The 25,567-nt window shown below is 39.1% G+C and overlaps 1 protein-coding gene across 1 annotated transcript; it reads right to left on the bottom strand.

Moving 5' to 3' along the window:
* Nucleotides 1–952: 952 nt before the first annotated feature.
* On the bottom strand, nt 953–24,687 carry LOC137272592 (uncharacterized). The gene is made up of 12 exons (XM_067804983.1): nt 24,559–24,687; nt 18,681–18,808; nt 16,584–16,640; nt 15,523–15,673; nt 12,145–12,233; nt 11,350–11,415; nt 9,992–10,133; nt 8,732–8,868; nt 7,834–8,023; nt 6,269–6,589; nt 1,790–1,843; nt 953–1,049 (listed from the first exon to the last, which is right to left on the bottom strand). Exons 1-12 carry the CDS (start codon nt 24,590–24,592, stop codon nt 1,036–1,038), a joined length of 1,383 nt encoding a protein of 460 aa, XP_067661084.1. The 5' UTR covers nt 24,593–24,687; the 3' UTR covers nt 953–1,035.
* Nucleotides 24,688–25,567: the final 880 nt, after the last annotated feature.

The following is a 25,567-nucleotide window of genomic DNA, read 5'->3' on the forward strand; positions in this document are numbered from 1 at the left end:
ATCACGGGATAATTGCCGCGAGTCACTATTCTGAGATGGGTTCGAATTCCAAATGGACGACAAGGTCGGGAAAGGCACAATAATTACGTGAAAGGCAGTGCCAACAAAATACCAGAAATAGGTACACCGAAATGATAAAATACTACAATGTCTTGTAACCTGGAACAACTCAAACAACACGGTTACCTTCTACATCCTTGGGCATGAGGCAAAGTTGTGCAGTCCAATGATTCTGTCTTTTAGCTGAGTTGAGCTTCTGTCAGTTTTGGCATTCGTTTGTCGCGTCAGTAGAGGAAATTGGAGTTTCAGCCAGAATGCTGTTGTTCTCCTCAGTAATGCTTTTGTCTGGCTGGAACTGGGCAATTTCCCTTTACAGCCGTCAAACCATGATACACTAGAGTATGGTACTTGTCGGTCCTGTACTGATGCTATTAATGGGTACAACAAGGACTGGTCAGCTCGGAGTCAGTGTAATGTGTCTAAAAGGGGTATTCATGCTCAACTGTGGCATGGTATCTGTGAACAAGCACTATGAAGCCAGCTTAAGTCTGCATGCGCACGAATGTTGTCATATGACCAAAATATTATCAAGCACGGCGTTTCACCTCATCGTTTTCATAGAATCACATGTCCTTGTCTGAAACCCTATTTCCCTGCACCGTGAAACTTCCCGTCATAGTGAGTGAGTTTAGTTTTACGCCGCACTTGGCAGTATTCCAGGTATATGGCGGCGGTCTGTCAACAGCATGAACATCGATCTACGCAACTGGGACACGATGACATGTGTCAACCAGGTCAGCGAGCCTGACCACCCGATCTCGTTAATCGTCTTTTACAACAAGCACTATTAAAAGCTGACTCACACACTTTTCTCCTAAGTGATGCAAGTGAGGTAATGGCTCTGAGATTGGAAACCTATATGTAACTATGGCAACAACTTCATATAACAGTATTTCAAATAGTCTGAAACCAAAGAAACTTTTATTTTCTTTCTCCATGATTTAAAATGTGACACATCTTGTGATATACGTCGCCTCACCCAGAAACAACTGGAAAGGAAAATCATGAACTATATATTGACGTTCATCTTCAACTAGTTACTTTTAAAAAAATGAGAGTCACAGGAACAAATGTTAGAAAATTCTTCATCTATTGAATTTACTGAAAACCCCCAAACGAAAAATAATTACGCTACTGTACAACAGATGTTGCCTCGTAGCTGGAATATTGCTAAACGCCAAACATAAAATAAAAAACAAAACAAGATCGCAAAAATATATAGACGTTACTCAGGAAGGGACCTCGTCATAACACAAGGTTTTCAAAGCTTTATAATCTAATACTGATATGATCCAACTATTAGTCCCTATACATTAGCACATTTACACGGTAATGCGTGTATCAAATGTTGTAAATGGATCAGGCATCGATTTCTCGAAACAAACTGGAAAGTGTTACTAAAATTTCACACAGAGTTTGACAAATTGAAACAGCTGAATTCTTAACTCAGCTGCATTTTAAAAATCCCAACTTATGTAATGTATCCACCACACTCAAACAGTCTACTATATTTGAGTTTACCATCGATTAAGTTCATACTGGGAAATAATATTTTCTTGCGTTTTCTCAAACTCTAACTTCAGTCACAACTCAGATTTAGTTTCTTTAGGAATACCGGCCCTGGAACCGGTTTCTCGAAATTAATTTTCATACACTCATCGATACCGTAATTGCCCTGGTAAATAGCTGAGGTGGCGCTAGATTTTCAAAAGCATAAAGTGGTACAAACCGGCTTTTGCAGTCTGTATGTTGATGGGACTGGCGGATGTGGATACGTCATTTCCTGTGGAATGACAAAACTTGAGGATGACATGTGCCCATTATATACACGTGAGTGGGTTATGATTTTCTTTCGCTGCGCATGTGCTTGTTAATCTTACCGCACGACATCTGAGCTCCTATAGACGTGATGTTGCGCTCTGGTGGCTGTGACGACAGGCAACAACAGACTGTGACTCTGAAGCTTCAAGACGTCCTATAACGGTGTTGGAACCGGCTTTATTCAGTTCACTGATTGATATGAGGCGCGATATTATAATGATGGCGGAGCAAATCATAACCCACTGAGCCAGATCTCTTACGACGGAGTCCGTAACAGTGTTCTAAACTCCCCAAAATTTCAGCCAGACAGCTGGTCTGGTAACTGAAAAGTTACCAGATCGTTTGGTTCAGAATTTTCTGGATTAAGAAACTGCTTATTAATAATACTATTTTCAAATCTGTTTCAGTCAACAGTCACTATACTGAAAGTAAGATTCGTCTAAGGCCATAGGGCGTGCAACATTTTAGAACCGAACGTCCGGTCGCAAATCAGACCGTCCCGGGTGGTCGGGCAGGCATGCAACGTTGCATGTAGCTTTGTTGTGTAAAACGCTACACTCAACAAAACTCTTCACCAGACCAACCTGTGATCAACAACATGAGTTACTGTATCGATCTATGCATTTGGGATGCGATGACGTGTCATCGTCAGCAAGCATAAGCACCCGATCCCGTTAGTTGCTTCTTACGACAAGCATGGGTTGATGAAGATCAATTCTAACCCGGATCTTCACGGGTGCCATTTGGTATGACGCGCCCGGGACCGGAATGCCGACCTTCTCTTTCCGTGCCAACGAACTGTCCACTTCACCACGGAGACGGTTCTACTACAACGTCGGCATCAAATAGACATGGCGTATCATACAGGAAGACAAAATGTGGTTTTTAGTTACAGTTTGGCGACAAAGTCCTTTTGCTGTAACAATATGCGGTATTAACCTTGGATAAGATCCTGGGGTTTAAACATGTTCATGCGATCAACCAAAATATTAGCATTTTAAACGTGTTTTCCTACAAGGTTAACATAACACGATGTGTTATGCATGAATCATTACAAAGCAGGGTTAACTATAACCCAAACATCACTCAAAATTAAAGCAGTGAGCCAGATGGCTGTTGGTGGCGGTGAACCAGGGTCCCGTTCCTCAAAGCGACCGTAGAGATAAGGTGATCGCAACTCTCAGACTTTAATATTGACTTACGACAGTCGTAGCACTACGAAGTATCCGGAAGATCCGGAAGATCCGAGTTTGAATTGATCTTCAGTAATCCATGCTTATCGTAGGAGGCGACTAACGGGATTAGATGGTCAGGCTTGCTGAATACAGACTATCATCCTCTGCCATCGTATCCAGTTGCATAGATCGATGCTCACAATGGTGATCCCTGGATTGTACGATCCAGACTCGATTATTTACAAACCGCTGCTTTATAGCTGTAATATTGCTGAGTGCAGTGTAGAGCTAAATTCACTAACTCACTTGGTTGTTGTCGGTAATGACTTAGCGATATGGACAAGAACAAAGTATATTAATTTTGCTCTCAACACATAAACTGAAGTTGAACTATCAGAAACATATTCAACCTTACTGCATATTATACTTACCATGCATATAATGTATTCACTATACTATATTTAGACACTGTGCATTATGACATGAATTGACATCAAGCAACCGATTTTGGTTTTGGACAAAAACTCCCACAAAACACCAACATTATGATGCTCGTTCAATGAAAAAGCCTAAATACAAACCGAAATTGAAGCCTATAAAAACGGTTAAAATCAAAACATATCTTTGTTTTATGTTTCTGCCAGATGACAAATATCTGGAATGTTCCATTTGCGTTTGATAATCTAGTATAGTCGTTTGGACTGAACAGTAAAGGAGGTTGGTACCCAACACTGCAGCAAGTGACAATGTAGCACGGCAGTCCTGAGATTTTGTCAAATGTTGAAATAACGGGAACACTTCAATAGATAGTGTTGAACTGTTTCACGAGTGTAATCGCTGGATTGGTCGCTGTTAAATACACGACTGTTGTAGAATCGTTTTTCGTTTTCGAAAATTTCATCTTATTTCTCCTCGCATGACGGGGAAATTTACAATATTGTCTTACTGAGGGACAGGGTATGTACATATTTTGTACATGCTACAAGTGTTGCCATTAAATGGAGACCGACTTCACAATGGCCCATTTGTAATCTTTTCGGCAAGGCCAGAATTCAAAATTATCCACCTCCTGACCAAGCAAGATAATTTGCTGTTTATACTCAGCAAACTGACATGAGCTCGTTCCCATACAATATCACATAAGAAGAAATGACGGGCAAAAGAAAGTATACAGGATTTTTAGGACGTCATTATCAATGAGCCCGAGTACCTAGACACAAAAACATAAATTAAATACAGTTATATCAAAAAGGTTTTTACTCAATCTCATCTAAAAATCATGTAGTCATACTACAGAAACACGTGGCGTCAGACATGCGTAAATTGACTTGGGGTCCTGAAAGTAAGTTCCCAATCACATACAGGATAAGATGGTAATGCGTTAAGCCCAGTTACTGTTCACTGCCATCACATTAGTATCCCCCTGCATCAATGCATGCACGGATCCTCCTTGTAGCCGCCAACGTCAAACGTCTTACAAGATCACGTGGTATGCGACGCCATTCGTCCTGGAGGGTTCATGCTATGTTGATGTCTATTCTGTTTGGACGCCTCCGCAACCGTCTGTTTAGTGCATCCCACACGTGCTCAATCGGGGCATGTCGGGAGAATGTGCTCGTCACTGTAGAATGTTCACACAGTTTCTCTCGTTGCTGCCAAAGACGAACAACTCTGGCTCAGCGCAATCTTTGACGTCTGCGTTCAGGGATCAAAACCTGTCCTTTGAAGGGTCTGTAGGCTCTGATACCTGGTGCCCGACGACGTCTAGCCACCATGTATCGACTGATACGGCAATTAAGAGAATTCCCCGCTGATGACGTTACCGTCAGAAAACGGTTTGTCAGGTGTAACGTCCACAAATGCCGAGCTTCAGCTGGTGTTGTTACCCGCGGTCTCCCAGTTCCTGGACTGTCCTGTGTCTGACCCGTCTGCCTGTAACGGTGCAGTGGTATAGAGACACGGGTCACGGGTGAAGTTGAACCTTCTTGCAACGTTGGCGTGTGTCGACCCCATCTGAAGCATACCTGTGACCGTGTCATGTTGGAACAACTGCTGATAGTCGTGCCATATCTCTGGTGATATTTTTGAAACTGCATTTATAACTTTTACACCTTAGTGCATGTGAAACTCTGACAGAGACCCTAAGTCATGGTTCATACAGCTGACCACTTCCATGTCCAAGATGTGCACGTGAATTTCACTGCAGGTGTCAAATCGCTACGCTAGGGCGACATGTTTCAGTGTATAATTTACCTACAAAAATATTTCTTTAAAATTTGAAAAATGGTAACATTTAGTATACTTTCTTTTGACGATCACACTTAGCATTACACTTGTGTCCATTTTCATAATTCAGAAACAACATGATTTCTGGGCCCATGTACACCCGACTCAATGACCCTAATGGCTGATAATGAAGCAGTAAAAATATTGCTTCATGTATCCGTCCATCGCAGAGCTATGAATTGCTGTGCGTTGTGCTGCAAAAAATGATATATAATCCCGAAGCCTGAACACAGAGGACATTGGCAGGAATCCAGAATGCCCCGGAAGTACGGATCATGGCCGAATCCATGGAGGCGTCAGTATAAATATAAGTAAAGTATATATATGATACACACGGTCATTAAGTCTAACCGTGACTGAACCACAGCTCTTCATTGCCTTCTCTTCGTCATAAAGTATTTCACGGACATATTTTGGGTCAAGATCAAAGGCTTTTGGCCCCGATGAAGTTTTTTTGTGTAAAGACGAATTATACTACACTCGCTTCAAACTTAAAAGGATATAAACAGTGAAAAAAACCATAAAAATATAAATGCATTTAAAATATTTTAGCTGGAACATTTTTCTTGCGGTCAAACACTGTAGCAAAGCAATTTATAGAAACCGCTCGCACTCCGGAGTGAGTGAATGAGTCTAGTTTTACGCCGCAATCAGCAATATTCAAGTTATATGGCGGCGGTATGTAAATAATCAAGTCTGGACCGGGCAATCTATTATCAGCAGGATCATTGATCTCCGCAACCGGGAACCGATCGATGACATGTGTCATCCAAGTCATCGAGCCTGACAACCCGGCATCATTAGTTGCCTCTTACGACAAACATGGGTAACTGAAGGTCAGTATTCTTAACCCGGACCTTCACGGGTCGATCACACTCCGGAAACTACCAGGAGTTAATAAGCAGACTACCGTACACTTCACCTACCGCATAGTCCACAGAACTTCCTACAGACGGTTCTACTCAGGGGGTCATTACATATGTCTTGTAAATTTTCACAGCTGATGCCTTGCACAGTGTCCACACACGCTCCGTCTGTTCCGCCGGAAATGTAGTTCACTGTCAGGTCGATGACGTTAGTTTGGGTGACTACCCCATCCGTCATAGCGATGCTGTCAGTAACCGCCCCATCCGTCATTGCGATGCCGTCAGTAACAGCCCCATCTGTCATCTGAGTTGCTGGTTGTGGATTTTGAGTCGGTAGTGGTCCACCCTTGACCTGGTTTACCAGATCCAAAAGAATTGTCTCTGTTCGGAGAAATGATTGATGTTTACTGAGCCTCTGTTTCCCTCTGTGAATCACCGATATACACATACAGATAATATTCGGTCACATTTTCGGTCACATTCGAGGCAGGAATTTTTTGATAAAAAGTCACTATGTTACTAACAAACATATGCTTATCACATACTCACCCGTATGTACACTGAAACACCCACACACGCGTGTACACATATACAAACAAAAGGCGGTGGGGGAGCTTAGTGGGTAATGCGTTCGGTCGTGACACCGAAGACCTGGTTCAATTCCCCACATGGATACGATGTGTGAAACCCATTTCTGGTGTCACCGGCCGTGATATTGCTGAAATATTGTAACTAGACTAACGCATGCGCAAACACACACTAATTCTCAGGTTAACAAATATACACAACGAACTTAGTTGAGCACACCCTAACATATCTGGCGATCATAGCTGGGCCTTGATTGGTCCTCCCGTACACAACCTGGCCCATTTGGAAGCTGGTGTACACGAGGAATGGCGTTTGCTACCCCTTCTGAGAAGGTGAGTGCAGGCTGTCATGCAGCCACATGTAGGTTACACTACGTATTGACCACGAATAGTGTAAGACACGCTGACCTTTTGAATGTTCACATTCAGCAAGAATTTCAACATTAAACATTCATGTGCCATCATTGTATAGACCTGATTTTGTATACAACTCAGTGGGTGTTTTTAAACAATGAACTATTGTCATCACAAAATCGACATGGATCCCAATCATTTTGTCGTTATCAAAGGATCATAGAGGTCAGAAAAACTCATGTTTATCCATATATCCATTATACAGGGAGTGCTTAATTAAGCCCTTTGTGTATATATGTTACAGTCAAATTGTGAAATCAGTCGTTTTGTGAAATGACTAACAATGTTTGTCATTACGTGAAATGACTAACATGACAAAGATAATCATTTCGGGTCAGTTTTTTATTGTAACAAACATTATACTTCAGTTATTTCATGAAATATCCCTAAATAATGTAATCTACAAAAGTGGATCACATTTGTGGATCACAACATTACGTATTGTCACTAAACTATTGTGGTGGCGACTGTTGCACTTCATCCTGGCTTTGAAGCATTTACATCTGTTTGTTTGACACTTGTCTGTATCCAGAGAGCGAAACCCTCGTCAACCACATATAGATGCAATGACAATCTGCCTGTAACATATACACTAGCATTGTTACACACACTGTAACTACTTACCGCAGATGTCACAGGCTTTAGGACATGTGAATTTGGCCAGTGGGTTATTGCAAATGTCCTTCGTCACTTTATACACTTCACATTCGTTGTTAATAAGGTGGTCCTCGCAGAGCGCCTTTCCATGAAATTGTGACTCCAGCACATCACACAGACCACATGTTTGAGGGCACAGTTGGATACCTACCTCACTCTGAAGGAACGAACGTTTCAATCAGAAAACAACTGTTTATCTGGTTACAAAACACCATCACTAATACGTCAACATACACTGAAAGGCAAAAGAAACGTGGCTGGAGATTGTGGAGACAACGGTTTGTTGTTGTTAATCTCCCGATAACATAACCATAGCTGCTGTGTTTCAAAAACAAGTGAACGGTTGCCATTCAAATCGACAATTTATGCCAGAATTGAATGTATGATGCACGTGCAAATCGATGTCAATGTTGTGTTTAGCGAGCTCTTCCCTTTCCACAAACAGAAACATTTCTGACGTCAGTCTCAAACAATACCTTATTGAGAGCAAAACAGGCCTTACGAGCACGGTTCATGGAGTCCTCAAACTTTATTTCCGGTGTGTATATATGTGTAAAAATCTCCACTGATATTTGAATGTCATGTCCAATACTGCAGCGTTTGTTTAACCTTTCAGTGTACTCTAACAAGTCATGCACACTTGATGTCAATTTATTGCACAAAAATCTGGTTTGAGGAGGGGTATTTGGCAACGTCGTAATAGGGTCCAGCATCTGTTGTTTTTTACAACACATACTTTACCCATTCTCAAAATGTTTGTTTCCTTTGCTTTTTATCGAAAGACTAACATCAAAGCTACTTCCTTTTGTACTTCAGTTTAGTTATCAAGGGGTACACTTTAAGTTTGAAAAAAATAACTTGTTACCGTGCAAACGGTCGGCAGAGCCGAACATCCATTGTCCATGATTTGATCAACACATTGTCCGTAGAGAAGGGGGTTTGGTGGGGGAGTTGATCCTGGCACGCCAGTGCTTCCAAATGCCTCAGTTGTTTGCAGGTCACCTAGCGGACGATTAAACCACGCATAATACTTACTTTGTAAGTACGTAGTAGGATGTGTTCTCATTTGTTGTTTAACTCCGTATTCAGTAATAATTCCAGTTGTATGGTGACAAGTTGCAAGTGTTTGAATCTGGACCAGACAATTCAGTGTTTGACATCACCAGCATCGCTCTAAGCAAATGGAATACGGTGACATGTATCAAGTAGGATACCAGCTGACCACTTGATCCTGTTAGTAGACGTTTACGGCAAGTATGGTTTACTGAAGACCAATTCTAACCTGGATCTTCATAGGGTAAGATAAGCATGGGTTGTTGAAGACCGATTCTATCCCAGATCTTCACGGGAATTGTCTGAGAAGGTTTGGTTTAGAACAATAATTAGAATCATTTGAAAAGATTTGAAAATTTGAAAAAGTGATGACTGGATGCAGGGGTAAATCAACAGATGACTATGGCCTCACTTTGAGAGACAAAGGTCCCGAGGATATCCATTGTAGTACATGTTAATTTTATTCAATATGACAGTTTGTGTTTCCCTTTATTCAAGAGGCATGACTCACTTTACCCCTTTATATTATATACTAAGCAGGAATTATTCTTCTAAAGACATCTGCTGAAACGTTATTAGAAATCACCGTCTGCTTGGATACTGGGTATGTTATAGAATGAATTATTATTGTTGTTTAACAGTAATGATTACGAATAAAATGCAGCATAGAGAAATGGGGTACACCTGGAAAGGTACACCATAAGCTTATGTAACCTTATCCAAGGAAGTGTTTACTGTGAATATGTAGACTCCCCAACACGACAGCCTTCACTATTACCCAGTGCCATAAGGGCTCTGCACCAATCGAGAACCCAGACACTCCCCTGATCTGTAGGTACCGAACCAAGGGCACCCAGAGTCTGATGATATTGGCCTTTGGATACAAGCAAGACAATTCAAAGGCGAAGTCCGCATATTGACCATGTTCTACCTGAATCATGTCAACACGTCCAGGTTTCTGGTGTTTATTTTCCTTCTCTTGTAGATGTGAGGAGTTAGATTCAGAAGAAACCTTGACTGGCTTAATCTGGGGTATATTAAATGACAAGGTAGAAAGGAAATATTTACTCACCTGTGGATGTATTAAAGAATGGGGCTACGCCACAGTCGCTGTCTAGACAACAGTACGTACACGTGTGATGACCTTGAATCAGGGAAAGGTCACCCTCGCTGCATACAGCAGTGTTTTCATCATAGGATTTGAACAAGCAGTGCTGAAGTTACATAGAGCTGTGTCAGAGCACACTCATAATGAGTTATAGAAGTAAGTGTGACCATGTCTTCCTTGCTTTCTACCTAAACGCAACATTTTGAAGACAATTTTTAGACACAATTATGTTGACATTTGAGGAGCAGGTGTGTGAATGTTGTTTTTACCATAGAATTAACAACCTCCTTGCAACGTATGTGATATTTCAATTTGCATATGCTCTCGTTTGCATGGAATCACAACCTAAGCTGAAGGGCGTGATTCCAAACTGACCACCCCTCTCAGCGTTATTTGTATCGACCTGATCGCAGATCACACCTTGACATTTGAGATATTATGTTGGGCGAAGACCACATGCTGTTTATTAACACCATGTGTAAATTTGGACAATTAACGCTTCAAGCCTTGGGGCAATTAGTGAGTGATACACAAATACACTGGGTGATTTGTCACTGGTATGTTCTATTAAACTAACAACTATAGTGAACAGCAAAAGAAACGGAAGTTTCGAAAAAATAAAATCTCACAAAAGTAAGCGTTCATGCTTATGTCTTCTGTTGAAAACTTGACAAAAATCAGAGTTGCGTTTCTTTTACTGTTCAGTATACTTATTAGAAATGTATGTAGATCACAAAAAAGACGTAGGCAACAGCTCGATATCAGTGGCATCGTCCACGATTAACGTTGACCCACCCATTGTATTATCAACTTAGCAGAAAGGGAATTCATCTAGGGAAAATAGCCTACTGTATTTCAGTTTATAATGGGTATATATCTTGCTAAAAGGATATGTAGTAATAAAACGTCACCTCCAACTATAGTATCTGGATTAGGATATATATCCTAGCTCTTCAAATCACTTTTAGCTCTACAGCCCCACTTTTCAGCTCACCTTCAGTTCCACACCCCCTCTGCTCAACTCACACTCAGATCTACATCCATACTTTTCAACTTACCTTCAGTTCTACATCCCGTTTGCTCAAGACACCTTCAGTTTCACAAACCCACTACTTAGCTCATCCTCAGATCTACTTCCAAACTTTTCAACTCATCTTCAGATCTACATCCTCATTTTTCAACTGTTCAGCCCACCTATAGTTCCACGTCCCCCTCTGTTCTGTTCACCCGTAGATATACACCTCCACGTTTTAACTCACCTCAGTTCTACATTACTACTTTTCTACTCACCTTCAGTTCTATACCCCTACTGTTCAACTCACCCTTAGATCTACGTCTTTTGTGCAATGACCTTTCAGTTCCCCGTGTTCTCCTTGAAGTTGACAAAACTGTGGAAAAACATATGGATATTGTGAACTCCGTACAATAGGGAAATAACTCTCGATCTGAAATCAACACTTCTGTTTAAACTATGTTCATACATGCATACATCCTAACATTTAAACAACTTCTAAAATCCAGCTGCTCAAAAGTGCCTTGTTTTCCGTCAATCAATGGATGTCAGTCTCGCTTTCCGACGATTATAGTCGCAACGCATGCACAACAGCACAAACATACACCAGCAAACAACGTTTTACTTGTACGGGGACTTTCTGTTTCGAGTAAGGAATATGTTTGACTGTTGATCTATCATTCGACGGAGACAATTTGCTGTAATGACTTAAAATACGACGTTTACAACTAGATGCCTGCGTGAGTGCGTGCGTGAGTGCGTCCGTGGATGCGTGAGAGCACGGTTACAAAATAGTTTTAACCCTCAAAATGATCAGCCTTGAACAACCACAGCCAATTCCATAAACTAAAACAACAAAAAATCAGCCAGCTGCTTTAGCAATATCGCTGCATGGCACATCAGAGAACCCGCAGTTGACACATTGTATCCAAGTGGGATCGAACCTGGATTTTCGGCGTGACAAGCGAACGCTAAAAACTCTACACTATCCCACCCCTGTTGCGGTAAGAATGTTTAAAGGCAGGCTCCAGTCCTTCAGATTAAAATTAATCACACGAAGACAGGTATCTAATGCTCACAAGCGTAATCATTGCACAATTTGTACCTCGCCAGAATCGCACATAGGAGCGGTGACGAAACATGTGTCGATATCGTCAGGCCGGCAGTGATCGGGGCAGCTCATTATGGCCGTCACTGAAAGACAAGATGGTTTTTTTTGGTTTTTTTATCACAGATTTCCAAAAGTGAGGCTTGCTAAGAGTGCGCTGAATGTTTACGGGAAAATGTTGCTGGGGATGTTTTTGTTCGTTGTTTTACGACACACTCAGCATATGTCAGCCGTACGAATATATTACGTCGCTGGTATCAGTCGAGTCCAGACAGGACAATCCAGTGACTGACATCATGGGCATCGATCTACGCAGGTGGGATACAAGCCTGTACAGCCAATCCCGTTAGTCCCACGACATGTATGGGTTACTTAAGATCAATTTTAAACCGGATCTTGGCGTTTTGTAGTTTTATTTTATTTCCACCTTTTGGTTACAGTTCTATCCATTTTATAGCAATACGTATACATAATGTATATGAGCATATAAATGTACAGAGGATTGTGTCTCGTTTAGGTATACTGGTAAGGATATATGCAAGGACATCGTAAATGTACAGAAGGTTAAGACTGATGTAAATATGATATTTGGTTTTGTTACAAGAATAGTTGCATTTAAAGGATTATTATGCATCCCCTCAAAATTCGATAATTCCTTCCGTATATTTTGCAAGCCATTCTGAATGTTTTCTCCATATGATTTTAGCATACTGACAGGTATATAAAACATGTACAATGGTTTCAATTGAGTCATTACATAAAGAACATCTTAAATGACAACTTATTGGTACTCTGTATATTATGAACCATTTTAAACTGAAACCATCTTAATTCACTACTTTGTGTACATTGTTTTGACACAAGATGAATAAGCTTCCAGTCTACATCAGTATACTCTTTCTAGAATGATCTTCCCATTTCATCAGTGTTTTGAACTGTATAAATGTTGGAATTTAGAAACCCATAGAAAAAGCTGAGTAGCCTTGTTAGTTATTACTGACATGTTGTAAGGCGGAATGGGTATAGAACTGTGTTCAGTACAGGGATTGGTGCTGTATTAAAGGGATCACACTGATTGCCTCACTCCCTCATAAGTCAGAAAGTCTGTTTTAAAATTATATCTTTTTATAAAGTTTTTATCGTCATATATTTTTTCATCATCACACCCTTTATATGGGATTGATGTAGATAAATAGGATCACACACAATTCTGACATTTGACATTATTTCTTCACCACTTCTGTCGTCAACATTGTCACAATTGTACAAGTACGTTGTCCACGAGGAGAGTAACTCCGTTCAGAACCTAATGTGAATACGGGGAATAATGTTCTTCTTAATATAAATGGAATCTGCTAAATATAATATAATTTAAAACTATGATATGTTCTGAGACCAGCTATGTCCAGTTAGAATTGCTATAGATCAATCTCCTAATCCAACTCAGTTTTTTTGCAATAACAGTTTTTTACTTACCACCATATTTAGGTATTTCTTTGGATTTTATCAATTTTACCTTTTCAAATAAAATGGTAGCACTTCTTTTGAAAATCGTCCACTGTATTTTCAAAGTTCTTTTCTGGACGAAAAGCCAGTTCTTTTTCCGTTTTTTTCAAAGTTTTTGGTATCGTTCAATTCTGTTATATAATGTAAGTCAACATCAAATTCTAAACCAAGTAATCGAAATGGAGTCTGTGACCAGTCTAGTTTCCATTTTTGACAGAGCTTATGGCTTGTTCTCTTTTTTTGACCCAATCCGAATCAGTTTAGTTTTTCAACATTAACCTTGAGTTCAGAAAATCATGCAAAGGAAGATAACATGTTCATTGTTGCATAGAGGCGTTTTTTTCTGATCCATCTAAAGTTGTATCATCTGCAAATTGGGCAAGAAGAGATAGTATTCTCCCCCTTTGTATCCCATGTATATTTCCATTGCTTCTAATCATGTTTGCTTGTATTTCTGCACACAGTATAAATATATATGGTGATATTGGATCGCCTTGACGACAACCTCTTGAAACCTTCAGAAAATGGGCTTGCATACCCCTATACTAAAGCACATGATTCAATATCCACAAAAAAAGTATTTTTATCCATTTCGTAAAATCAGGTCCAATGTTGAAATCATCTAGGAAATTTTGCATAAATGTTCTTTCTACAGAGTCGAATGCCTTCTCGAAGTCGATAAGTAGTAATAAACCTGGTTTTTTTTGTTTTTTTTGTATGTTTCTGTGCGATCCATCACGTCATAGATCATTCTAGTTACTTTTCCAATATACCTACCACCTAGAAAGCCACTTTTCGTCCTTATGTGCTATCAAAGGCAATACATGCTTTATTCTGTTTGGTATTGCTGCAGATGGTAGTTTGTATGAGGCATTGAGAAGGGAGATTGGGCGCTAAGTTTTCAGATACAGTTTAGATTTATTTTCTTTTGGAATGCAAGTTATCAATCCTTGTCATTGTATAACTGAAACAGAGCCATTATCAAACGCATATTTTAATACATTTATAAAGGTATGTATGAAGGTCTAACCAAACACACTCAAGACATTCTCCTTTGAATCCATCAGGGCCTGGACTTTTTTCATTTTCATTTTTAAGTGCCTCGAATACTTTTTAACTTCTTGGACAATGTCATCCTGTGCATTCAATACGATTCCATCTGTATTTCAAGTTTTGATATAGTTCTATTAAGAAACTTTTTGGATTCTAAATGCAGAATGTATTTGTATGGTTTTCCCTTTGCTCTGTTCATTTAGCTTTAGATCTAACTGCTTTCAGTCTTTATTCTATTGACATTTTCTAATTCAGATTTAGTTTCCTTAAATTTTTCCATTAGCATGTCTTTTTCAGTCCCATCATTTACGTCACCTAATTTACTTTCATTCTTTCGTAGATCTTCTGATTTGGCTTCTAGCACTAGATGTTTCTCTTTACGTGTAGATGAATAATTTGTTGCACCGGATCTTGACGGTTTGAGATAATATTATCTGTTGCTTTTTTCATATGTTTTACTTATGCTGAGTGTCGCTGCAGGTGAGGTGAGGTTTAACATCGCCCTTAAGAATATTTCGCTCGTAAGACAACGTGCACCAGCTCAGACTTAGGTGGTTTTATGGTACTACGAGTAGTTCAGTGAGATACTCAGACCCATTTTACAGCACCGACCAGTCCTTGTTGTACGTATTAATGCCGAGCGTCAGGTAGGGACCACCAAGTACCATAATTTACCGGTTTTTGATATGACGCGGCCCGCGATCGAACCCGCGACCTCCCACTTTTCCGGGTGGACGCTCTTGCCATTACACCACGGAGACCACATGCTGTCGTTAATGGGTTTGTCAAGGTACATGTAAGAAAACAAACTCTCACTTGGTGTCGACGCAAGCGGAAGTCCCTGCAGTGCTGCTACCTGTTCCGACACGCACGCGTCGTCAGCACAACAAATCTCACATCCTTCATCGGTTTGTTTTCCTCCTACTCCACAGTTTGTATGGGCCTTATCAACGTCGTGCTGGCATTCCTGATTCGAATAACACATTGGGTCAGATTAGTACATTATGGCACTGGAACGTCTAAATATTAGAAGACTGGCATTGTAAAATGTAATCAACCCTAAATAGATGTACATAAACAATCCAAAGTACATGAACAATCCTAAAAACATGGACAATCCTAAATGCACGGACAACTATAAATATAGCGACAATCCTTAATACATGGACAAACGTAAATACATAGACAATCCTAAATACACAGACAATCCTAAATACATGGTCAATCCTAATACATGAACAATCCTAAATACATGGACAATCCTAAATACAAGGACATTCACGGACAACCCTAGATACATAGACAATACTATATACATAGGCAATCCTAAATACACTGACATTCCTAAATACATTGAGAACCCCAAATACAAGGACAACTGCAAACAGAAGGACAACCCTAAATATATGGACAACCCTAAATACACTCACAACCCTAAACACATGGACAACCCCAAATACACGGACATCTCCAAACAGAAGGACAACCCCAAATACATGTACAACCCTAAATACATAGACAAACCTTATGAATATACAATCCTAAATACATGGACAACCCTAAATATATGGACCGCTCTAAATACGTAGTCAGTTGTAAATACATGGACAATCTTAAATATATGGACTGCCCTAAATACATAGTCAGTCCTAAATACAAGGACAATCCTAAATACATCCTAAATGCATAGACAATCCTAAAAACATGGACTATCTTAAAGATATGGACTGCCCTAAACACATCGACAGCCCTAAATACAAGGACAATCCTAAATACATCCTAAATGCATAGACAATCCTAAAAACATGGACTGCTCTGCATACACAGAGATTATCTAAAACTTTGCATTGAACATGTACTAACAGCTGGGAACTTACATGTGCCTTCGTGCATTTGATAACGGTATTGTCACCCCCATAGAGCACCTCGCACACCTGCAAAATAGTATTCAGACATTTGTAGAGAGAAAAATATGCATCAAATTCATATACAGACTCGATGCTTCACGCTTACCTTTATCATAGTTTATGAATATGACATTCTCATAATTCATGCATGCAATATGTACACGACAAACTTAACTCAAAATCAGTATATGTTTATGATAACCGATTTATCTCTGTTTATTCTATACTTCGCAGCAATTAGCAAAACCTTTTTGCATTTTTTTTAAGTCGCAACCAGCCTGTTTTGCTCAATTATCATATGTCGCAACTCCAGTGGCCGATGTGCGATGTGTTTTCATGATCAATGACGTTACGATTACATGCATAACATGGTTTGGTCTGTTTTGTATGGATGAAACCTTTAGTGAAATAAACATCACTACCACAGCATAAAATAGTTGCAAATGATTACTCTCTGGTCTGTCTGCTAATTCTACATCCTGTTTGCAAGCAATGACATTTGGGAAACATGTTTGGAAGTAGAACTACATATTACTCATGTTTATACTTATTATTTACTTTTCTATTTGAAAGGAAGTTTTTGGCATGCTGGTCCACTTTAGCAACAAATATGAAAGTTCAAAACTCATTAGCTATGTTATATTATAAAACTAGATTATCTAATATATATGCACATTAGGTATACAGACCCCCAATAAAAACTCATAAGGGCTTTTTTTCAGATCATTGTTTGAAACATAAAAGAGAAGTAATAATGATGCACTGAATATATAATTTATAATGAATCTTAATGACTTGATTAGGAACAGTTGCCCGAGTTAAAATCCACAGCATGCTTCCGGAAATAGAAACTACGACGTGTAAATAGCCTGCCAGCACTGGTCAAGTGGGTTTGTTATAGAGGGGTCCTCGAAGCGCGCTCGGCTCTCTCGTATACAGTTGCATCAACCCAATAAATGGCTCACAAAGACAGGCACACAGATTATATTCTGTAACATTGGCCAAGTGGACCATTGTTATACAAAGTGTGCTGTCTTTCAGCATCATCGGCTCACCTGGCCCCAATTTCTCGAACAAAACTTAGGACTTACGGTTACGGTTCCTGTCGAAAAACACAGGAATTCGGTTTTTATCAAACCAGTCTTCACGACACACAAACACACACATACACACACACATATATATATACTATTCAAATAAAGAAACGCATCACTAAGAAATATGTTTTTTTTCCAAACATACATAACTCGTCTACAAATACACTTTAATGCATGAATTTTTGCATCAGTTTAGAAGAAGGAAATATATATACATCCCAGTGGGTAATTTTAGGTAACGGAGGCCAAGTTGAAGACGTAGCACGGGTCCGACGTCGGGATTGGGCATGTGTTATACCTGTTTGGCTGTAAACAAGTCCGTGTGTTCAGACTAACATTCAGACACCTGACAACAGAAGATTTGGAATCACTAGAAGTAATCTTGATTTTATAACCAGACAGTGCATGTTGTTTGCTGCACTATTTCAAAATGATTTCTGATGCGTTGTGGTGGTGAATGTTTAAAGAAATCTCATCGAAATCAACATTTTCAGGTAAAGTCGATATGTTACTTGTGCAATGGTATAAAATCATGTTATCAACACTTTCGTTACACATTTTGACGATTGTTTGAACGTAAGAGGTACTTAATAGCATTTGAAAAATACAAAATGTCTATGCGTTTCTTTGGGGATAGTATATGTTGCTATAGAAGTCAGTGGGAAAATAGTTTGTTTTGTGAAACTTGTGGTTAGTTAGTCGGTCCTGGAAGTGAGTCAACTCTTAAACAAGCTCCTCACAGCGAATCTGTACATAGAAGGCAGGGAACGCAGCTGTCAAGTGATGTTTCGGAGCATGGACTGTAAGGGCGGTCATTTTCGTTTACGAGCGCTTCAGTTCAATACGACGCACTATTTATCGGTAATAAAGTTATAAACAATACAGTTTTGCCATGTGAAAAACGACACTCCCCTTGTATTGAACCACGTATAATCTCTGTCCGTGGAGGCCAGTAAGACTGTTGACCTACCTCGTCATGGTGGCAAACGTGCGGTGAATTTAGACAGTCTGGAAAATGTTCCTTGTGATCGCAGTGGTAGCAGGAGACCTCATGACCTCCTGGCCTGGGGCCCGGACATACAATTCCCTGGATCAGACCTGAAGAGTAATGATGCGTGCTACAGAGTGAGTGATTGAATGAGTGATTGAATGAGTGAATGGATGAATGAATGACTGACTGACTGACTGAATGAATGAATGACTGAATGAATGAGGCAGTGAGAGGGTGGTATGTATACTGAATCGATTATGATTGCTGGTTACCAGTATTTTATCTTTTCTCGCTTCACTGACGTGTTGAAAGTCTAAAACCTGCACCTCTACAAACTTTAAACACAGGTTATAGTCTTTAAGTTGATTTGGTTGAAACAATTCTCTGAACAGAACATAGATTAACCATACATACAAGGTCTAGATTTTCCAAGCTCTCTTAGAGTCGTAAGTTAATGTTAATGTATGGCATTTACGACTTTCCTAGCGCTAAAAGTGCTTTTTAAACTAGACCTAGGGCACCATTTCACAACACCCTCGTAGTGCTACGACTATCGCATATCAGTGTTAAAGTATAGGAAATAGGGATGCTACAAGGAAACTTCCACTATCTTAGGCTTAAGAGAGATTGGTGAAACGTGGCCCACGTCGCTATCAGGTAAAATATAGGTCCGAAATAATGAATTAAACACGAAACATCAAAGACGAGCACTCACGCACATACCTACAGATTCGCTGAAGTAATGAACACATGTATATCCACGGCGTTGTAATAGTTTAAAATAATGAGATGATGATTTTGCAAAATTATGACATTTCACGAATCAGTGCTGGATCACTGCAAAGTAGACCTATTTAATAGTTATTTGGGTACGGTAGTAAAATATGCGTAAGAAAACGTTGTATTCTAAACATGGGTGAAAAACAAAAATAGAATACTTCTCCTATAACTAAGGTGTTGTTTACGGGGGACATTCTGTTTCCGTTAAAATTATCTCCCCAGCTTCCAATTTCAAGAGGCAGACTGGGGTTTTGAGACAATAATTTCGTATTTTAAAACCGTTCAACGTTTACCAAAGACAACGGGAGCAGTTTCATTCTGAATATCATTTTCACATCCTAGTACGGCACACGATGCCAAATATAGACTAAGCTACTGATGTTCCTGATCTGAAGTCGGTCATGACTTAATCCTTATGGATGATAACGCACGACCGTAACGTGCCAGAACCCTCAATTGGTGCCAATAACTGTATTCCATGTGTGGCCATTATGATCAACCCTATCGAACACAGACCTTCTCAACGCCTGTTCCGTCTGACATCTCTACGAGAACTTGGCAGTGCTCTTTCTAAAGAGTCGAACACCATCCCCCAGCAAACATTCTCACACCTTTTTGAGGCATGACACGGAGGTGATCGGAAGATGTGGGTCACACCCGCAATGATTTTGTGCACCTGTGTCTGTTTTGCTAATTTGACAGATGATCTGATTTATTATTTGTCACAGGTTGTTTGTGGGTACTGTGCAACATGACAGCATATTTATTTTTCAGTAAACATTTCTTGCTGGACTATTGTCTTTGATTATTTCTACACATACACATAAGGTCAAATATAACCCTCAACGATAACCTAAGCAAACCTTAGATAAGTTTAGATAACCTTATAACAATGCAAGATTCACCTCTCGCACGTATCCAGCACTAACACATTCAAGGGCCTGTTCTAGGTAACATCAGAACTGACAACAATAAGCTTATCCAATAGAAACAGAAGCGCGATTCATAAATGACAACACAGTATAGTGCTTCAATACAATGACAACAGAAAACCTATTTATAATGATAGGAAGCCAGGGGCAATAATATTCTCCAAGCGAAAACTCAGTCTAACTTTCGAAAATAAGTATCAGAAAATAGATACCAGAGGTGACGTTACGACGATCACTCAACCACTGGCCTTGACCTTGGCCTTATGTAAGATTAGACAGAGAAGCACTTGCCAACTTATATGTAAATTACCGAGATTTAATATCTATGTCACTCTGACGGGCTTCTATCATTTAATGAATTTAAAGCCTCATCCTTAGTTAAAGGTACTTTAGACTATAATAGAGTATTGAATAATATTCCCATTACTTGGAAAGCTACAATAAGCAAGCATAAATTTGAAAATCAAAATCGTGATATTAAAGAAGTGATATTAACATTGCTTACACCGTCCAAAGGATATAGAATGTTTACTACAAGCTAATTTAAACAGATAAATTACCTGAGGTTTACAGGAAATGGGAAATCTTGACAAATATTACAATACCCTGGGGTGCTGTTTTTCTAAACTATAGAAAATGTACAAAAGATATTAAACTCGTAAACTTCCAGTAAGATTTATCCATAAAGCTATTTATACAAGAAAGGAATTGGTAAATATGAAAATAATAGACAACAACCGCTGTACATTCTGTGAAAACAGAAACGAAATACGTTGTAAATGTGTATACTTCGTGTGACAGTGTTCGGACATTCTGGAACGATCTCTCTTACGTCTGCATATTAATAACACTGTCAATATTGACATTTTATTCAATGTTTTTGTAATATTAATGGGGATTAACACTGTCTACCCATATTATATTATTCTTGCTGGAAAACGGCTCAACTAACTAGCCTGTATAATATGAGAGAAAGTGCTTAAGTGTGCTAAAAAACTTCTATCAATCGAAAGATACATAGTCGGAAAAAGATAACAACATAACAAAATGTTGTATAAGTGTATTAGGCATTACGTATTGTGTTATGTTTTGGTAGTCTCTTACGCTAACGCTGTTGTGTCATCCAATCATAGTCACATGCCTTTCTAAATGCTCCACTGAAATGAATAGCCTGATTGTGTATCATCGGGTGGTGTATTATGCAATACCTACATTATTGGTTATCCCAGTTTATAGTCATATCATTAAACCACAGTTATATACCTTCACTGAAACAAACAGCTAGAGTACTCATTTGTATAAGTGCATTAAGCATTAACTACTGTGCTTGCTATGCTAGTCTATTTTGTGTCAACATTGTTGTCATTAGAATGAAGATTTTTATGGATATCAACTTCTTTATGAGAGAACACAACGTTTCGGAGTTAATGCTTACTCCTTCATCACCTGAAACGTTGTGTTCTCTCATAAAGAAGTTGATATCCATAAAAATCTTCATTCTTATGTATTTTCACTTCTAAATGACATTCAAAGACTTGTTGTCATTAAACCACAGTTATACACTTTTCTAATGCTCCACTGAAATGATTTCCTTGATTGTACTTTCTTGTATAATTATGTTTAGGCACTACCTACTGTACTTATTATGCTTGTCTATTATGGTAACAGTGTCATGCCTTCAACGCACAGTTATATTTGTTTCTAAATGCTCCACTGAAATGGAAGCTTCATTGTACTTTTCTGTATAAGTGTATCAAGCACTACCCACTTGTTATGCTTGTCTAATATGCCAACACTCTCATGCCTGTAACTTTCACTTATAATCGTTTGTAAATGTTCCACTGAAACGAAAGTCTGAGTATATAGACACTCTAGACACTACCTACTTGTTATGCTAGTCTTTTATGCCAACGCAGTCATGCTATTAACGTACACCTATACTCTTTTGTAAATGTTCTACTGAAACGAAGGCCTGATTGTGCTTTTCTGTATAAGTGTGTTAGGCACTACCTACTTGTTATGCTTGTCGATTATGCTAACAGTGTCATGCCTTCAACGCACAGTTATATTTGTTTCTAAATGCTCCACTGAAATGGAAGCCTGATTGTACTTTTCTGTATAAGTGTATTAAGCACGACCTACTTGTTGTGCTAGTCTAATATGCCACCACTCTCATGCCTGTAACTTTCACTTATAATCGTTTGTAAATGTTCCACTGAAACGAAAGTCTGAGTATACTTTTTATAGACACTACCTACTTGTTATGCTAGTCTTTTATGCCAACACAGCATGCCTTTAATGTCATGCTATTAACGTACACCTATACTCTTTTGTAAATGCTCTACTGAAACGAAGGCCTGATTGTACTTTTCTGTATAAGTGTATTAAGCACTACCTACTTGTTGTGCTTGTCTTTTATGCTAACACTGTCATCTTTCAACGTACACTTATACTCTTTTGTAAATGTTCCACTGAAACGAAGGCCTGATTATACTTTCGTGTATAAATGTATTAGGCACTACCTATTAATTACGCATGCAGGTTATACCAACACCATTACGCCATCAATGTACACGTACACCCGTTTGTAAATACTTCACTGAAATAACAAACTGACGTGTACTTTTTTGTGTAAGTATATTAGGTACTACCTATTTGTTATGCTAGTCTATTTTGCCATCACTGTCATGACATCAATGCATCCCCATACTCGTTTGTAAATGCTCAACTAAAATGGATAGAAATATTGAAGAAAAATATCAGTAGTTTAAATACCATGAGGAAAGTTTCGTTTCAGGCGAATTTTGTGTTTATACGATCAGTGCATTCAAAATTACTCTTGACCCATACTGCATCCACACCACTGCTTACATTACACTGTAATACATTCCTGACGACAAATTGGTGCTAGAATAGTGCTTCTACTTCATCTGAACTCCAATAATGTAATTGTGGAACAATACATGACAAGTAGGATTATTAAAGTTTGCAGTGATCATGTAAATCTTGACCCACGTTCTTTCAATATGTGTGATCCATTTACATTTACCTTTTTCAAACAGGTTGTCATGAAGCAAAGATGTGAACCCAAGAAAACAAAATTCATATGATTCCCCGTAGAACATTCGTGTATTCCATTTCAAAGGCACAATTTCACACATTTACGACAATATTTTGACCTAAATTACATATATTGGGACATATACACTCGCCTTAACTTCGTATTGATGCAATAAAGACTCATTATCCCTTACGACTTGTCTGAAATCGATAACTTAAACTTCGAGGACAACAACTTTCAAAAAAGAGACGACTTGGCAAATATGGAATGTAAACAGTTGCTCCGTACATCGAAAACTGTCGCACGCGGTGTTGTCGGTGTTTGCTGAGGTGGTTTCAATCACAGTTTGCGTCATAGCATATTCGTGCAGCGAGCTCCAAGGGGCATAACTCTTTGTAGTGTATGTAACAAGTCATTCAATTTTTTAAATTTAATTTTGCAATCTAAAGACAACATTTTGGTGGAATGAATTATGCTAGATTCCTGTATAGTATTATTGAGAGAAATGCGTTATTCATTTTTAGACAAGTATGATGTGAAACACTGCCCTTAAGTATGAGTAAGACAGTGTATTATAAGTTTTCACTGGTCAAGAGGGGATCATGGGCGAGGAGAACATTGAGGATACTTCAATCCAAGGACCCGAGGGACAAGTGAAAAACATATTTATTTTACCGAACACTTCAATGTTAATCTTGAATCGTTAGAGGCATTCGTATCCATCGCTAGATTTGGCAGACAAGAAAAACAGATCTAGAGTTTTCTCCCTTCCATCGATCTTCATTCGCAAAATATCGGCAATTTCCGTACACCATACGTGATTCAATGTTATTCGAGTTTAAAGTTTACTACTACGATGTACCAAAGGAATAAGCATTCCCAGCGGGATACATGTATATGTTATTCGCGTGTAAATAGAATACACTGAAAATGATAGAAGAGCGCTCAGCCAGTCAGAAAACGACATTTATATGTGATGTAAGACACTACAATAACTAAATTGACCCTCGCAAACAGCCATTCAAATAATAGTATGGTATTGTCATTATAACATAACATGGCATAATTTTCGCTAATTACTCACCAAGGATCACGAACACGCCCAGTACGACAACCATATCTCAGTGATTTACTCCACAGACAGGTGTCAACTAGGGATTGTCCTATCACCTCTAATACTGGCAGCTCTCATTCCGTGAGAAGTTTTACATATGGGATGAATGGTTTGCTGATGTTATCTTTGGTACGATGTTTTTTTTGTTTTTTTTTATTTTTATTTTTTATTTTTTTGCTTTTTTTTTATATTTGCAACACAGTCCAGTATAGCAGTGACGCCATAGCATATCCAGGGAGATTTATTCTGTTAGAACCTCCGTGACAACTACTGGAGACACAGCTGCCCAGCCCAGATTTGAAACATCAATACCTTATAATACAAAGAGCCGGACCCCCACCGCAATGTCTATGACATCGTCTACATGTTCCGGGTCGTAAAAGCATAGAGAAAACGGTAACAAAAGAGATGCAATCAAGTTGCTTCTCCCTGTCAATGTGTAAGTGTGTAGCATTTGCTGACAAGGTGTTGAACAAATTCATGTCATAACCTACATTTCATATGCATGTTAACTACCGTTGGTGCAAAATCATACACTGACAAATGACAATTACGTCTGGGAAGTAGCTGAACACAAACACCGAAATCCTTCTGTTTCATTTTTCAGACCAATCGTCTTCATCTGATGGGTTCGAACCTCTGCCCATATTTACATGTCACTCTTATCACTATTACTAAAAAGGTTTCTGCTAAGGAGTAGTTGGGAGCAGAACCGATCCTTCACATTAAAAATTCAATAATGGCTAGAGGGTTCACACCGTCACCCTGTTTCCCATGACCTCTGCACGTTTTGGTTCTAAACCAGATATAGCACACCTTGTATATTCCGGTCAACACGTTACCGCCCACGCCGAAACCCTGTCGCTGAGAGTACGTTGACTCTCAGATAGAATGCCAAGACCCTGGACACCCGCACTCTCGCCATGACCTGTTATCTAAGAAGGTTTAATGTTGTTTATCGCGTTTTAAAGGCACATGA

Source organism: Haliotis asinina, chromosome 2 (assembly GCF_037392515.1).
Source record: "Haliotis asinina isolate JCU_RB_2024 chromosome 2, JCU_Hal_asi_v2, whole genome shotgun sequence".
NCBI classification, from domain to species: Eukaryota; Metazoa; Mollusca; class Gastropoda; order Lepetellida; family Haliotidae; genus Haliotis; species Haliotis asinina.